The 16,640-nt window shown below is 47.3% G+C and overlaps 1 protein-coding gene across 3 annotated transcripts in view; it reads left to right on the forward strand.

Annotated features, from left to right (window-relative positions):
* The window catches only part of pdcd11 (programmed cell death 11), an 82,562-nt gene that overhangs the window by 57,316 nt on the left and 8,606 nt on the right, over positions 1-16,640 (forward strand). Inside the window, exons 24-33 of one of the 3 annotated variants that reach the window (XM_080205994.1) lie at positions 1,195-1,297; positions 2,412-2,589; positions 3,681-3,737; positions 4,997-5,119; positions 6,349-6,471; positions 7,372-7,549; positions 8,675-8,782; positions 10,145-10,294; positions 11,064-11,311; positions 14,360-14,528. In XM_080205994.1, coding sequence (XP_080062120.1) covers positions 1,195-1,297; positions 2,412-2,589; positions 3,681-3,737; positions 4,997-5,119; positions 6,349-6,471; positions 7,372-7,549; positions 8,675-8,782; positions 10,145-10,294; positions 11,064-11,311; positions 14,360-14,528 — 1,437 coding nt within the window. Of the gene's footprint in view, positions 1-1,194; positions 1,298-2,411; positions 2,590-3,680; positions 3,738-4,996; positions 5,120-6,348; positions 6,472-7,371; positions 7,550-8,674; positions 8,783-10,141; positions 10,295-11,063; positions 11,312-14,359; positions 14,529-16,640 lie in introns of all 3 variants that reach the window. The other 2 variants (XM_080205995.1, XM_080205993.1) reach the window with 2 other exon arrangements.

Raw genomic sequence — 16,640 nt, forward strand, 5'->3', positions numbered from 1 at the left:
AGGAACACCACTTGTCAGAGCCCTCCATTCAGAAATGCTCACTTACACTGCTACCCTCTGTCTTCTTTGACCGAGCCAATTTTGTATCCACCTTGTCAGCTCACCTCTGATCCCGTGCAACTTCACCTTCTGCACCAGTGTGCCATGAGGGACCTTGTCAAAGGCTTTACTGAAGTCCATGTAGACAACATCCACTGCCCTACCCTCATCTTCATCACTTCCTCGAAAAACTCAATCAAGTTTGTGAGATACGACCACCCCTTCACAAGGCCATGTTGCCTCTCACTAATACATCTACTTATTTCCAAATGGGAATACATCCTGTCTCGAAGAATCCTCTCCAGTAATTTCCCTACCACTGATGTAAGTCTCACCGGCCTGTAATTGGCTGAATTATTCTTGCTACCTTTCTTAAACAAGGGAACAAATAGGCTATTTTCCAATCTTCTGGGACCTCCCCTGTGCCAGTGCGGATATAAAGATTTCTCTCAAGGCCCCAGCACTTTGCTCCCTTGCCTCTCACTACTCTGGGGTATATCCCATCTGACCCTGGGGACTTGTCTACCTTAATGTTTCTCAAGAACCCCAATACTTCCTCCTTTTTGATCTCAACATGACCCAAACTATCTACACTTCCTTTCCCAGACTCATCATCCATCAAGTCCTTCTCTTTGGTGAATACTGATGGAAAGTTTTCATTTAATACCTCACCCATTTCCTCTGGTGCCACACATAGATTCCCTCCCTTGCCCTTGAGCGCGCCAAACCTCCCCCTGGCCTACCCTCATGCTCTTTATATATGTATAAAAAATCTTGGGATTTTCCTTAATTCTGCTGGCCAATGCTTTTTCATGACCCCTTTTACCCCTCTTTATTCCTTGCTTAAGTTTCTTTCCACTTTCCTTGTATTCAACACTTGCTTCGTGTGTTCCCAGCCTCCTAGCTTTGACAAATGCTTCCTTTTTCTCTTTGACTAAGTTCATAATATCTCTCGTTATCCAAGGTTCTCAAACCTTGCCATACTTATCCTCCCTTATCTTTCTCCAGTGACGGAGTCCTTTCACCATTAGCTGCAGGTGAATCTCACTCTCAGTGATCGCCACTCAAACCTATCACCTTTCATTCTGCTTTCAACAGACTGACAGTGTTGGTGTTGTGCTAATGATAAGTGCCTCTTTCCTGCACTCATTTCAGATATTGAAGAATCCTGAGAAAGCGTTTCGGCCCGGTGAGTCCCTGAGAGCGACAGTGACTGATCTCAGCAGCACATACGGCCGCATCAGCCTCTCCCTCACAGGTATGCCCAAGGTCACAGGGCATTGAGGCAGAGCAGGGAGCGAGTAACGTCTTGTCCCAGTGGTGGAATGGATATTTGGGTGGGATGAGAGGTCAAGCAGGAATGGATTCAGGAGGAGATTTTGCAGGGGGAGGTGGAGTAGGGGGTTTGGCAGGGGGTGGTAGGGGGTAGAGTGGAGAGGTTTGGGGAATGAGAGTAGCTGAGAGCAGAGTGTGCAGACAGGCTCTGAGCAAAGGGAGCAGAACATACACGGGTTGGGGACAGAGCATTGGAACTGGGACTCTGGTGAGAGGCCGGGGCACAGCTGGTTCCAGGCAGAAAGTGAGGTTTTCTGAAGCCTGTATGTGTGACCAGGAGTCACCAATGTCCAATTCATATCCAGAGGACTGGGGGATGAGGGGCTACAATGGGTTACAGGGGACAGAATAGTGAGTAGGATGGGGGGGTGGGTGTTGGAGATGGGTTACAGGGGACAGAATGTAGAAACATAGAACAGTACAGCACAGTACAGGCCATTCGGCCCTTGATGTTGTACCGAGCTTTGTCCAAAACCAAGATCAAGCTATCCCGCTCCCTATCATTCTGATGTGCTACATGTTTCTATCTAATAACCGTTTGAAAGTTCCTAAAATGTCCAAATTCACTATCACAGCAGGCAGTGCATTCCGCACCCCAACCACTCTCTGAGTAAAGAACCTACCTCGGACATCCCTCCTATATCTCCCACCATGAACCTTATAGTTATGCCCCCTAATAACAGCTACATCCACCCGAGGAAATAATCTCTGACAGTGAGTAGGATGGGGAGAGGTATTGGAGATGGGTCGCAGGGGACGTGGGAGTGGTTTGAATGGGTAATAGAAGGCAGTAAAGATAGTTTCATTTGGGTAGATCATGGTTAAATCAGTTTGCAGAGACCAGACATTGCAATGAAGTTTGAGCTTTGGATGGAATTCTGATTCACTGGGTGGTCGAGACTTCGTCTCTGCGGCTGTGAGCTGGTAATTCTCAGCTAAGATTGAAAACTCTCACTATTAATTTGCCAAACTGTGTTACAGTCTGTCACAATATTTGTATTAAGCTGTGTCACTTACTCCCTCAATACTCTGTCTAGGTGTATGCTCACTGGATGAAGGCTCAGTAACACTGGGTATTATCGAAAAGATCACCCCGCATGTTGGGGTCACCATTAGGCTCCCTCTGGGAAAGACTGGTCAACTGGGGCTGTGTGATGTGGCGGATTCCTATCGTGAAGCACCGCTGAAGGAGCTGACCCTGGGCCGTATACTCAGGTTAGTTTCAGAGCTGTGGACCACACCTTCCTGCAAGGCTGCCCCTGCATTACTCATTCTTAACTGTTTCTGTGACAGCACGCAGCGAAGTGTGAAACTTGTGCAGCTTATCAGCTGTGCCTCCAGGGGTAAGACTCTAACTCAAAACATTCAGACTGAGAGGCCAAAGTCCCACCATGAAACCTGAGCACAGTCTGCACTGCTGCACATGAGACATTGTAACTGCCCTGTTAATCCCACAGCTAATATTCCAAAAGGAGCAGAGCAGATCTCCAAAACACTGAGCAGTTTTCACCTTCAATTCTCATTAGAAGCAAAATCTCACTGTTATCTGTGGGAGTTTGCTGTTCACGTTCACTTCAAGGGTAATTCATCGACTGAAAAACTTTGGAACACCCATTTTTAAGTTTAAAGTTTACTTCTTAGTGTTACAAGTAGGCTTACATTAACACTGCAATGAAGTTACTGTGAAAATCCCCTAGTCGCCACACTCTGGTGCCTGTTTGGGTACACTGAAGGAGAATTTAGCACAGCCAATGCACCCTAACCGCACATCTTCCAGACTGGGATGAAACTAGAGCACCTGGAGGAAACCCACACAGACACGGGGAGAACATGCAGACTCCGCACAGACAGTGATCCAAGCTGGGGATCAAACCCGGGTCCCTGGGGCTGTGAAGCAGCAGTGTTAACTGCTGTGACACCGTGCTGCCCCAGGTGGATGTGATAGGCACTATATAAATGCAGGTTCATTTTCTCTGCAAACTGGGATGAATTCTGCTGTAATGTTGTGAGGTCAGCTGATGTCACTGCTCCATTCTGTTTGCTGATTGGTTTGAAACCTCTGACTGGGTAAGGCAGCAGCCAGTCGTACTGATCTAGATAAAGACACTGAAACGCTTGTACAAGTACAGCTGGCAGACCAGCCTCTGACAAAATGAAAGACAAATGTTTGGAATGCTCCCTCTGATCCGTCACTCCCCTCCCCCCCTCGCTGTTCAGTTTGTGTTTCTGTCATTTGTCACAGAGCCGGTTGTGTTTTGTCTGCTGTAGCCAGCCTCTCTGTCTGACTCAGATTGCTGCTGTTACAGGTGCTGTATTATTTCCAAGGGTGAGGACCATTTGGCAGTTTCCCTCAGGGACTCAAGGTGAGTATTTCTCAATCTCTGTCTCTCTCTGCACCTTGTGAGTAGCCTGAAGTTGTACAGCAGCAATAGGATACCGAAGACAAATGTCTCCCCCAGGACTCAAGGGGCCCAGTCTAGAAATGTAGAAAATAGGTGGAGGAGGAGGTCATTTAATCCTTTGAGCCTGCACCATCATTCAATATGACCGTGCACTTTCAGTATCCCATTCCCGCTTTCTCTCCATTCCCCTTGATCCCTTTAGCCACAAGGACCACATCCAGCTCCCTCTTGAACATATCTAATGAACTGGCCCCATCAGCTTTCTGTGGTAGAGAATTCCACAGGTTCACAACTCTGAGTGAAGAAGTTCTTCCTCATCTCAGTCCTGAATGGTTTACCCCTTATTCTAGTGCATTGCAGAGGGGAGCATAAGCTTTGACCCTAGTGTTACTGGGAAGAGCTACGCCGAAGAATTAGTTCAATAAGTTTGATTTAATTCATCTTCGGGAAGGTGACTCGGAGATGAGTGGGACAACACAGATGTCCAATGTGCATGGAGCGATAGAGAAGGTAAACCTGTGGCATTCTTTCAGTGAATCAGTATTCTGATTTTATCCTTATTTTCAAATCTCTCCATTGTTCAGCCTCCCATTTCCCTGTTAGCTCCTCCAATCCTCCCGACATCTCTGCAGTTCCTTCATTCTGGCCCCTTGAACATCTTCAGTTTTACCCATTCTACCACTGGTGGCCATGGTTTCAGTTACCTGGGCCCGAGCTCTGGGATTTCCTCCCTAAGCCCCCACCACCTGTCCTTAAAGATTGCCCTGAAAACTTACGTCCCATCTTTACAAATATTGCTCATGTGACTTGCTGCCAAATTTACTTGCATGGTCTTGAGATGTCATGTAACATTTTTATTTCATTCTAAGGGCTACAGAAATGCACTCGTGTGGGATTAACTTCCACTTTCTTCCCACTGTCCATGGGAGCGAGTCCCTCATTCTCCCCACTCTCCTTGGGAGTGACTTTTGCATTCTGTCCCACTCCCCGTGAAGACAAGTCCTGCATTATCCCCCACTCCCCATGGAAATAACTCTCGTATTCTCCCCCACTCCCCGTGGGGACGAGCCCCGCGTTCTCCCCCACTCCCCACGGGGACGAGCCCCGATGCACCCTGGTTTAATGTGATTTTACGACTTTCTTGCTTGCGTTTAGTTGGGAACCTGTCTGTGACTCACCATCCTGCTGCTGTTTAATGACTTTGTGCAATTCCTCTCCAGAGTGCACAGTGAAAGGACATCTCAAGTGCGTGACCCAGAGATCACATCTGTCACAGACCTTCGGAAAGGGCAACTCCTGAGGGGTTACATAAAGAGCTTTGGAGAGCCTGGAATCTTTGTCAGGTAAGTTTTCCACTGCTCACGAGAGACATTAGTCATGATGCTAGTAGATACACGAGTGTCTGAGGGAGCACGCGGGTGCCTGAAGGAGCACGTGGGTGAGGGGATTAAGTTTCCCAGGTTCTCAATTGAATGAATGTTTCCTAGCATAAGTCTGTTCCAAATCACTATCAGCGTGATGCAGACAGGGACACTCTGCGCACAGACACGCGCGTACACACACACACAGACACACGCCCTGTTGAGTTACTATGGTGCAAAGAGCTGTGTTCCTTATCCCATTGAGTTGAAGATGGGAGGACAGTGTTGAGTTGTTTTACCAGCTATCCCAGTGTTTGCTGACAGGATGGTGAGCAGGCTACAAAGTGTGATGGTCTGAGGAGCTGATAAAACAATGTAAGGAATCTACAGGAGTGGGGGAGAGAGACTGTTCTTCTCTGTCAGTCACGCAGTAAGATGACTAGTCACTATCTTGTATTTCTGGTCTCTAATTCTGGTCTATCCACAAGTGGAAACGCCTTCTCTTGACCTTCCCTTGGAATTTCACTGCATTTTAAAGACCTCACCCACACAAATGGCCCCGGTTGTTCCTGATGGGTCTCACCCCCCTCACTTCCCATAAATCTTCCATCTACCTGTTCACAGTATGCCAAATGTTATCTATCCATTCCACTGAAAAGTCATGAAAATTTTAACCCTGTTTTTCTCTCACTGGATGCTGCCAGACCTGCTGAGTTTTTCCAGCATTTTCTGTTTTAGATTTCCAACGTCCGCAATATTTTGCTTTTAAAGCTTTCCGTACTTTCTCTAGAATTTTCAATTCTGTCGCAGTGGAACTAAATCCCTGTGCTTTATTTGCTTTTATTCTCTGACTTAATTAACTCTAAACATTACTATCACTGATTTTGTAGCTGTACCTCCAGATCTCTTTATTTACCCCAAACCCATTATGACACTTTGTGAGAAATACGTGGTGACCTCATTATTCCTATCACAATGTACCACCAGACGGTGACCTCGACTGAGGGGTGTTAGCTATTACAGGGCCATTCAGTGAGGAAGGGGAATCACAGTTAGTTCTGGTAGCTCGTATGTTGAAGATTCCTTTGCTGTGCGAAGGGGAAGGGTTTTGGGGGTTTATTCAAAAAGCGTGATGATCCAGTCACTGCCTTGCTGTGCTGATCCAGAGCTGTGTTATGGGAGTTTGTCAATGTGTGATCTTTGTCCTTCAGCCTCTCCAGCTCAGTGTCCGGCCGTGTCCTCTATCACAACGTCACAAATTACTTCGTCGAGAATCGTAAGACCTTCTGGAAAAACATTCCAAACGGAAAACTGGTGACAGTGAAAGTACTGAGGTAGGGATTTATTGGGATGGAAGTGGCAGATCCAGTAAGTTAACTGGGATCGGGAGTGATGATGAATCAATTTCTAAAACTCAAAACAGTGTCCAACATTAGATATGATTCCACAATTGGCCAACGTCATTCTGATTGTGCTAAAATTACACTGACAACTCGTTTAAGGCTATTAGTTGGGCTCGCGTTGTTGGCCATTTAGTGTGCTAGAAGTCACATCTACTCTCACACAGGACTCTGTCCTTTACTGACAGAAGGAGCATGCCCACACATTGCATCTGTTTTCAACCGAACAAAATCCAGGGCAGCTGTTCCCTGGTTCATTCCCCACAGCAATGCCACTACCAATCAGAGTCCACTTGCTAACCAATCTGCACTGTCTTCCTGTGCAGTGTACATTGTTTTTCCCTTTATGATTGGTAGTCTTGGAAGCTGTCCTGATGAGTGCAAGGTGAAAAACTTTGACAGCATTCCCTTTTTCAGCAACATACCGGTAATCTTCAACCCATGTCCTTTGGTAACTGGCTGTCCTGCCAGTGAAACCAATTACATAGAGAAACTGTCAAGCCCCTTCAGACTAGGGGAATTTCACAGAAACTTCATTGCAGTGTTAATGTAAGCCTTCTTGGTACAATAATGAAAAATAAAATTCTGAACACCTCAAACCTCCCTTTCACCTCTCCAATCTGAGATCATTCCCAAACTCTTTGGTATCTACACATAATTGAACTCCTGCAATATTCGAGTGAATCCTTCCTGCACCCTTTCCCAGGGTCATTCAGAGGCTAAAGGAGTTTCTAGATGAAGCAGGTTTGCTGTGTTTAGTCAGGGTTTGCTGATCTCAATTGTTAATTGATTGCACAGTGGCCAGTTCTCCACGTTTTCAATATTCCTTTGCAGTGTGAATAAGGAAGAAGGCCACGTGGAACTCTCTCTCCTTCCTGAAGACACAGGCAAACCGGATCTGTTCACTCAGTCATGTGGCTTGCTCCTCAAGCAGCCCAAGAGAGCGAATAATGCAGAGAAAAAGGTCACAGCAAACAGAAAGCGCAAGCGAAGAGATTCAGAGAGCGAGCAGGTAGGTAAAGCTTGATGCTGAACATTGGCGAGTTACTTATTTTTTTCCCAGTTGAAATGTTGACTCCCCTTTTACCCTCCTCATACACAATGCTTTAATTGAGAGGGTGGCCCCATCACACAGCCAGGAGGGGCTGAGACCTCCCTCAGCCTGTGCTGAGTGAGCTGGATGATAGTTGTAGAGGATGGTCCACAGTTAGTCTCAACATCAGTGAGCTGAAAGAAGCAATGGGAATGACGCTGAGACCTTGCTTCTGACCACTATCCAGTCACTTGATGTGCATGCGTATGTATCTGTGGTCAAGAATTCTTACATTCACCACCCTGAGTAAAGAACTCTCTCCTCATCTCCATTCTACACAGCCTACATCACATTCTGAGACTATGAACCTTCTTCTAGACCTTGCTGCCCCCCTGCCAATCAGAGGAAACAGTATCCCTGCATCCAGGAATGCCCAGCCCAGTCAGAATTTTATACGTTCTAATTAGATCCCCTCTCAGTCTTCTAACTTCCGGTAAATACAGGTCCAGTTGACCCAACCTCTCCTCGTATAATAATCCAGTCATCCCAGGAATCAGTCTGGCTAGTATATCCTTCCTTGGATGAGGGGACTGAAACTGCACTCAATACTCCAGATGTGGTCCCACCAAGGTCCCGTACAGCTGCAGTGAGACATCCTTGCTCCTGTATTCAGATCCTCTGGCAATGAAGGCTAACATTCCACCTGCCTTCCTAGCTGCTTGCTGTACCAGCATGCTTGCTTTCAATGGTAGGTGTACAAAGACATCCAGAACCCCTTCTATATCAACATTTCCCAATCCATCACCATTTCAATAATATCCTGCCATTCTGTTTCTCCGTCTGAAGCAGTAATTCCACATTTACCCAGATTATGCTGCATCTACCATGTATCTACCCTCTCATTCAACTTGTCTAAATCGCCTGTTAACATGCGAGGAGGGGGAGAGGGTGGGGACAAGTGAGGCTGAGTGAATAAGTAAGGAACCCTGAATTAACCAGGAGTTTTGCTGTTTTCCTGTCGCTTGATGCTTTTGCTGTGCCGGCAGGGGAGAGTCACGCTGCCCGGTGAATTATTTTTTCAATATTTGATTTATCTCCCATTAGCTTTCCTCCAAAAAACTGAAAATAAAGAAGAAACAGAAACGTTCTGAGGAGAATGACAGTGGAGTGGAGGTATACTGTCGCGAGGTAGAGAGTGATACTAATGTTGAGGTGAGTAACTGGGTTTATAAGCCTCATCCTAGGCTGATGGGGTGTGACTTCACGGGAACCCAGTCTCAGTTCCGGAGCATTCTATCCCATTAGTTCTTGGTCATGCGATGCCCTGGGTCTGATTCCTCCATCGCCACAGCATCCACAGGCATGTCAGTGCTTCCTTTCACTGAGATCCGTTGTCCCAGTGGGAGTCCTAATCCTTCAGTCAAGGACATTTATTATAATGCCTTAGGTGCCCTTGTCCAATTAAATACTACTGAAGTGTAGTCACTGTTGTAACTTTGGCAGCTAATTTTCACACAGCAAGATCCCATGAACTCAGTGGTGAGTTCATGTCTAGGTCACCTCATAGAATCTCTACAGTGCAGAAAAAGGCCATTTGGCCCATCAAATCATCATTGACCACAATCCCACCCAGACCCTATCCCCATAATCCCATGCATTTACTCCAGCTAGTCCCCCTGACACTAAGGGGTAATTTAGCATGGCCAGTTCACCATAGTCGCACATCTTTGGACTGTGGAAGGAAACTTGTTCTAATGATGTTGAGTGAGAGATAAATGTTGGTCCGACGGTGAGGAGAACCCCTCTTGCTCTTTGTTTTAGCTGCTGTGGGATCTTTTCTGTGTAAGTCAGGCTGCAGACACGGCTCAATGATTGCCTCATCTGGAAACTGGCTCCTGTGACAGTGCAGCACTCCGTCAGCACCCCCTCCATCCATTCCTGGGAGAAGCTGTGTGTCAGACAGGATGTGGAATGTGCCTGAATCTATTACAGCCAATCAGATACTGAATCTGTTAATAATGTTAATAAAGAAATAAGAGCAGGAGTAGGCCATTCAGGGCTTCTCTGTCATTCAGTAAGATGGTAGCTGGCCTGATTGTACCCCCTGTCTCCTTGACACCACCATCAGCCCCATCCCCCTATTAGCCATTGACTTCACTGTCGATCACACATCTGTCTATCTGTCCAGCTCGATCTTAGACAGTGACACAGCCTCCACGGCTCTTTGCAGAAGAGAATTCAAAATGCTATTGACAAAGGAAGTTCCTCCGCAACGTCATTTGAAGTGTTCGGAGACTTTATTTTTAAACCGTGCCCCCCATTCGAAATCCCACCCCCACCCCACTGAGGGGGAAGACCCTCTCAGCGTCTGCCCTGTGAAATCCCCTCAGCATCGTGCCCATTTCAATACAATTACCTCTCGCTCTTCTAAACCCCAGTGAATACAGGCTCCACCTCAACCTTTCCTCATCAGACAGCCGTGCTTTGTAATATATTTGGCCGTTTTTCTTAGAGAAGCTTTTGAACCTTAACTACCCACTGGCTGACAGCTCACAGTTCTTTCTTTCGCAGCAACAGCAGAGACCAACCAAACCAGATGTTCCCAGACTGCAGATATCCAGCAGCTTTGCCTGGGACGTGAGTTTAAACACCATCGCTCCTGTGACAGGAAGGCAGGAGGATATGAGCTCAGATAGTGAGGAAGACGAGATTGGAGACTCCAAGGTAGGAGAGTTCTGCCTAGTGTGCTTCAGTGATTAATTTCTTTGAGCCACCACAGATTCACACGCACGCGCGCGCGCGCACACACACACACACACACACACACACACACACTGAAACCCTGCGAGAGAGCAACAGGAAGTGTACTCGACATTGCACCATCAGTGCCTGAGGAGTGGGGGAGGGTGGGTAGCATGGGTTGTTTTGCTCACCAGGGAAGGGGGTGGGTCAGTGGGGGATGTAGGGTATGGGGGGTGGGGGGGGGGGAGTGATGGTGGGGAAATAAACCGTTGCCTTGCAGTAATGCGGTAAATGTTGGGGCAACGTTAGCAGGCTGTGTCAGGAAGAAGTGGGTGAGCCGAATGGTTTGGGGGAGTGAGTCGTACAATCTTCCCTCAGCTGTTAAAGATGTTTTAGCATTTTCCAGTTCTGTCTGTTTGAGGAGGAGTAAACTGTAGCACCAGGTAACCTGGTTAGGGTGCATTGACCCGAACAGGCGCTGGACAGTGGCGACCAGGGGAGTTTCACAGTAACTTCATGGCAGTGTTAATATAAGCCTTACTTGTGACTATTAAATAAAGTTTAACCACAAACATACATTTTGCCCAGCCAGTCAGTCAGGCAAGGACAACGTCCCACTGCCCCCCACCATGACCACTGGGCACCCAAGAGGTGGTCTTGCCTTTCTCCCCAGCCAGAGAGTTGTGGGAGTGGGTGGGGAATGGGGAACAAAAAGCATGTTGTCTTGATCTCAGTGTGTTTGTTCCTTCAGCCCAAGATGAACCGCAGAGAGAAAGAAGCGGTAAAGCAGCAGGTGGAGAAGGAGCTGGCGAAGACAGAGCAGCAGCTGATGGACCCCAGTCGACAGCCCCAGACCGCAGACGACTTTGACCGTCTGATCCTGAGCTCCCCCAACAGCTCCATCGTCTGGATGCAGTACATGGCATTCCATCTGCATACCACTGAGATCGAGAAGGCACGCGCTGTGGCTGAGAGAGCACTGAAAACCATCTCCTTCAGGTAAGAGTGAGACTGGACCAGAGAGAGAGAGTATCTGGTCGGACAGCCCTTCTCCCTTCCCAATCGCTCTGATCTCCTTTCAATATCAACGTGTTCTCTGTGCTAATAATCAGAAGCTTTTTCTCAGGGTGGAAGAGGAGAGCACAGGTTTAAGGTGCGAGGGGCAAGGTTTAAAGGAGATGTACGAGGCAAATTTTTTTACACAGGAAGTAGTGGGTGCCTGGAACTCACTGCCAGGGAGGTAGTGGAAGCAGATATGGTAGTGACTTTTAAAGGGTGTCTGGACAAATACATGAATAGGATGGGAATAGAGGGATATGATCTCCAGAAGGGTAGGGGGTTTTATTTAAGTCAGGCAGCATGGTTGGGCCGGTTCCTGTGCTGTAATTTTCTTTGTTCTTTGTTCAATAGCAAACTCTGCGATTTCACCGTATTACCACCTGTTTTTAAAATATCTCCCTCTCTCTCCCTCCCCCCCCCCCCTTTAATCTTCTATCTGTAATTTTCACCTTCTCCATTATTCTCCTGTGTTATTAAGTGTTTTCTGAAGGTGTACATCATACCTGCACCCCAGCCCGTACTTTTCTCCTGGAAGAACTCTCTCGGTTATGAGTTGTGTGCAGCGTTCCTGGATTTGGTCCTGTTGGTGGTTTTTGATTATTCCCAGGGGACAGGCTGTGGTATCTCTCTCAGAGTCCTGTTCCCCACTCCCAGGGAAAGATTGGAACATGCAGGTTGCTGGAGCGTGTCACTCATTGTGGAGTGAGGGTGGCTCTGGTGATTATTGTTAAGAGAGGGTTAATACAAACTAAGCAGTTTGCTGGATTACTGCAGGGGGGCAGATAAAAGGCAACTGGAGTCACACAGGCAGCTGGAGTGAGGACAGCAAGCTCCCTTCCCTGAAGCTCATCGGTGGGTTATTGCACAATCCCAACCTGGTCACTTTTTACTTGTACCAACCGTGTCAATTTAAAACTGGTTAATCTACGTTTGTAAACAGTGGGGATGGCATTTCCATATCCTGAATTATTATCCTCAGCCTCTGGGCCAATTACTGTGTCTGTAAAATAAACACAACACTTCTGGATCTGCAGTTTCCTCTGTTATAGAGTCACAAGGTTTACAGCATGGAAACAGGCCCTTCAGTCCAACTTGTCCATGTAGCCCACTTTTTAATCATTAAGCTAATCCCAATTGCCTGCATTTGGCCCATATCCCTCTATCCATCATGCCCATGTAACTGTCTAAATGCTTTTTAAAAGATAAAATTGTACCCATCTCTACCACTACGTCTGACAGCTCGTTCCAGAAACTCACCACCCTCTGTGTGAAAATATTGCCCGTCTGGACACTTTTGTATCTCTCCCCTCTCACCTTAAACCTGTGCCCTCTAGTTTTAGACTCCCCTACCTTTGGGAAATGATATTGACTATCTCGCTGATCCGTCCCCCTCATTATTTTATGACCTCTATAAGGTCACCCCTCAGCCTCCTACGTTCCAGAGAAAGAAGTCCCAGTCTATTCAGCCTCTCCTTTAACTCAATCCATCAAGTCCCAGTAGCATCCTAGTAAATTTTTTCTGTTTTGGAGTTGGATTTAATCCCTCTCCAATGCAGTTGTTCACCGGTTTAAAATTTAAAACCAAGAACATTATAACCATGGGCTTCCCAAAGTTTGTGTTGTTCTGAAATATTTATACATTTTATTGGTTACCCAGCCCACCTCACTGGAATTAGTGACTGAGTCTCACCTCAGCCCTGATGCTACGCACCATTCAGTCACCTGTTGGAAATGTGGGTGCTATATGGCAGTGCTGGGGAACACTGAACTCTGTGTCCAGTGAGATGGACTGGCCCTGCATCCTGCCTCCCAGACACTGCACTTTGAACTTCCAACCTGCGTCTACCACTGGGCTATCAGATAGAAAGGAGGGGTGAATCACAAAAACCCAGTCTGCAGGTGCAGCAGGTGATCAAGAAGGCGAATGGGATGCTGGCCTTTATAGCGAGGGGGATAGAATATAAAAGCAGGAAGGTCTTGCTGCAACTGTACAGGGCACTGGTGAGGCTGCAGCTAGAGTACTGTGTGCAGTTTTGGTCGCTGCACTTGCGGAAGGATATATTGGCCTTGGAGAGAGTGCAGAGAAGGTTCACTAGGCTGATACCGGAGGTGAGGGGGTTGGACTATGAAGAGAGATTGAATAGAGTGGGTCTGTACTCATTGGAATTTAGAAGGATGAGGGGGGATCTTATAGAGACGTATAAGATGATGAAGGGGATGGATAGGGTGGAGGTAGAGAGATTCTTTCTGCTTAGAAAGGACAGCAGGACTAGAGGGCACAGCCTCAAAATAAGGGGGGGGAGCAGTTCAGATCGGAGTTGAGGAGGAACCCCTTCACTCAAAGGGTGGTGAATCCCTGGAATTGTCTGCCCGTTGAAGTGGTGGAGGCTACCTTGCTGAATATATTTAAGTCACGGGTAGATAGGTTTCTGATAGACAAGGGAATTAAGGGTTATGGGGAGAAAGCGGAAAAGTGGAACTGATCCACTTCAGATCAGCCATGGCAGGCTCAAAGGGCTAGATGGCCTACTCCTGCTCCTATTTCTTATGTTCTTATACTGATCCAGCATTATGTTTAACACATCTCCGCCTGAAAATACAGCAGCCATGTGACATAGCATAATCTCACACAACAGCAGCAGGACAAATGACTAGTTAATCTGATTTTATCATCATTAGGAGCTTGCTGACAAGTGAGTGCAGATTCCCTGTTCTGTGCGGTTGAGATTCTCTGCTGCAGTGAATGGAATTTATGCTGGAACACCAAGTTCTCTGGAGTCGCGTGCAGCGGAGTGGGAATGGCTGAGATCGGAGAATCCCTCCCACCTCCCCCACCTATGGTCTGTCATCAGTCATCGTACCTGAACTTAGTGGGTTCTTTCCATCTCTCATCCTCACCTGTTATCTCCTTCTGCTGATCCTGTCACACCATCCCTCTACTTACCCATTCTCTCTCTCATCTTTGTTTTATTGATCTTGCGTTTGCAGGGAAGAACAGGAGAAGTTGAATATCTGGGTTGCGTTCCTGAACTTGGAGAATCTCTATGGGACGGAAGAGTCACTGATGAAAGTGTTTGAACGGGCTGTTCAGTACAGCGAGCCAGTGAAAGTCTTCCAGAAACTGGCCAATATCTACGCCACGTCTAAGAAATACAAGGTAAACAAACAGTCCTCATCCTATCCAATTCCAGCTGCATTAGTGCAAAACCCAGGCTGTGGTGGGACGTCCCGCAGGTCACTCAGATCCTGTACATAATCTGCATTCCTGATCACAGGTGATCTACAGGTCAGGGCGAGATACCTATCGCAACACAAATTGGATTGAGATCAATGCCTCGGCTGCTAGTTGTACAGCAGCTTGTGTAACCCCTCTCTACCTTCTGCCAAGGAAGATGATCTAACATTCTCATGTGGCTTTGATTATTTGCCCTCTGCCCCTCACAGAATACTGACTGTTAGACCCACGTCCTAACGGAGTTACCTTTGTGTGTGAGCCCAGGCAATGTGCCTGGAAGGCAGGAGCCATTCAGGGGTTTTAGCTGCCAATGGTGCAATTGAGGACAGTCAGAAAGGTTTTGGCTCTTGTTTCCATAGATCGTCTCTCACATCCCCCTCATGCAGAGGGTGGCATGGTGGCACAATGGTTAGCACTGCTGCCTCACAGTGCTGGGGATCCAGGTTTGATTCCTAGTTTGAGTCACTGTCTGTGTGGGGTCTGCATGTTCTCCATATGTGTGCGTGGGTTTCCTTCCTCAGTCTAAACATGTACAGGTTAGGTTGATTCATGCTAAATTGTGTCTTAGTGTCAGGGGGACCAGCAGGGTAAAAATATGGGCTTACAGGGGTAAGACCTGCAGCAGGCTTGATGGGCCGAATGGCCTCCTAATGCACTGAAGGGATTCCATGAAGCGCTGGGGAAAGAGGGACATTGGTTTCAAAGCTGACCCAAAGCTCTAGAATTGGGACTTGAACCTTCAGCATTGCTGAGGTTGGAGTCAAGCTGGCAGTCAGTATGACAGTCTCATTGAGGTCACCCTCAGTCCCATCTGTGACCCTGTTTGACTTTGTACAATTTAGAGTTCTAGGATCATACGATCTTTATATTTAAGAAAGAGGCCATTCAGCCCATTGAGCCTGTGCTGTTTCCAATCAAACGTCTAACCCAGGCCCAATCCTTCTCCTCCCCCAACATCTTAAGAACATAAGAAATAGGAGCAGGAGTAGGCCATCCAGCCCCTCGAGCCTGCCCCGCCATTCAATAAGATCATGGCTGATCTGTCGTGGCTCAGTTCCACTTTCCCGCCCTCTCCCCATAACCCTTAATCCCCTCTCTTATCAAGAACCCATCAACCCGCTTCTTAAAAATATTTAGCGAGGCAGCCTCCACCACTTCAACGGGCAGAGAATTCCAGAGATTCACCACCCTTTGAGTGAAGAAGTTCCTCCTCAACTCGGTTCTAAACCGCCTCCCCTTTATCTTGAGGCTGTGCCCCCTAGTCCTACTGTCTTTTTTGAGCGGGAAGAGTCTCTCCACCTCTATCCTATCCATCCCATTCATCATCTTATACGTCTCAATGAGATCTCCCCTCATTCTTCTAAACTCTAACGAGTACAAGCCTAGTTTATTCAGCCTCTCCTCATAGCTCAATCCCCTCAACGCCGGTATCTTCCCCTACTCTCGTAACTCTGAACATTTAGCATGGCCAATCCCTCTAACCAACACATCTTTGGGCAAAGGGGCAATTTAGTATGGCTAATCCACCTCACTTGCACACCTGGACTGTGGAAGGAAACCCACAGGGAGAACATGCAAACTCCACATAGGCAGTGACACAAGACTGGAATTGAATCTGGGTATATGGAAGTATTAGTTCTGGGCGTTAAGAACAGAAAATGCTGTCAATGACTGTTCATCAGATCTGGGCTCTGGAAGTTTCTGGCTGGAGAACAAAGAGAACAAAGAACAGTACAGCACAGGCCCTCCAAGCCTGTGCAGTGCATTGGTCCAATTAGACCATTTGTTTGTATCCCTCCATTCCCAGGCCGCTCATGTAACTATCCAGGTAATTCTTAAACGGTGCCAGCATGTCCGCCTCCACCATCTTACTTGGCAGTGCATTCCAGGCCCCCACCACCCTCTGCATAAAAAACGTCCCTCTGATATCGGAGTTATACCTCGCCCTTCTCACCTTGAGCCTGTGACCCCTTGTGATCGTCACCTCCGACCTGGGGAAAAAGCTTCCCACTGTTCATTCTATCTATACCCTTC

The sequence above is a fragment of the Carcharhinus amblyrhynchos genome, chromosome 17 (genome assembly GCF_965287045.1).
Source record: "Carcharhinus amblyrhynchos chromosome 17, sCarAmb.v2.hapA, whole genome shotgun sequence".
Lineage (NCBI taxonomy): Eukaryota > Metazoa > Chordata > Chondrichthyes > Carcharhiniformes > Carcharhinidae > Carcharhinus > Carcharhinus amblyrhynchos.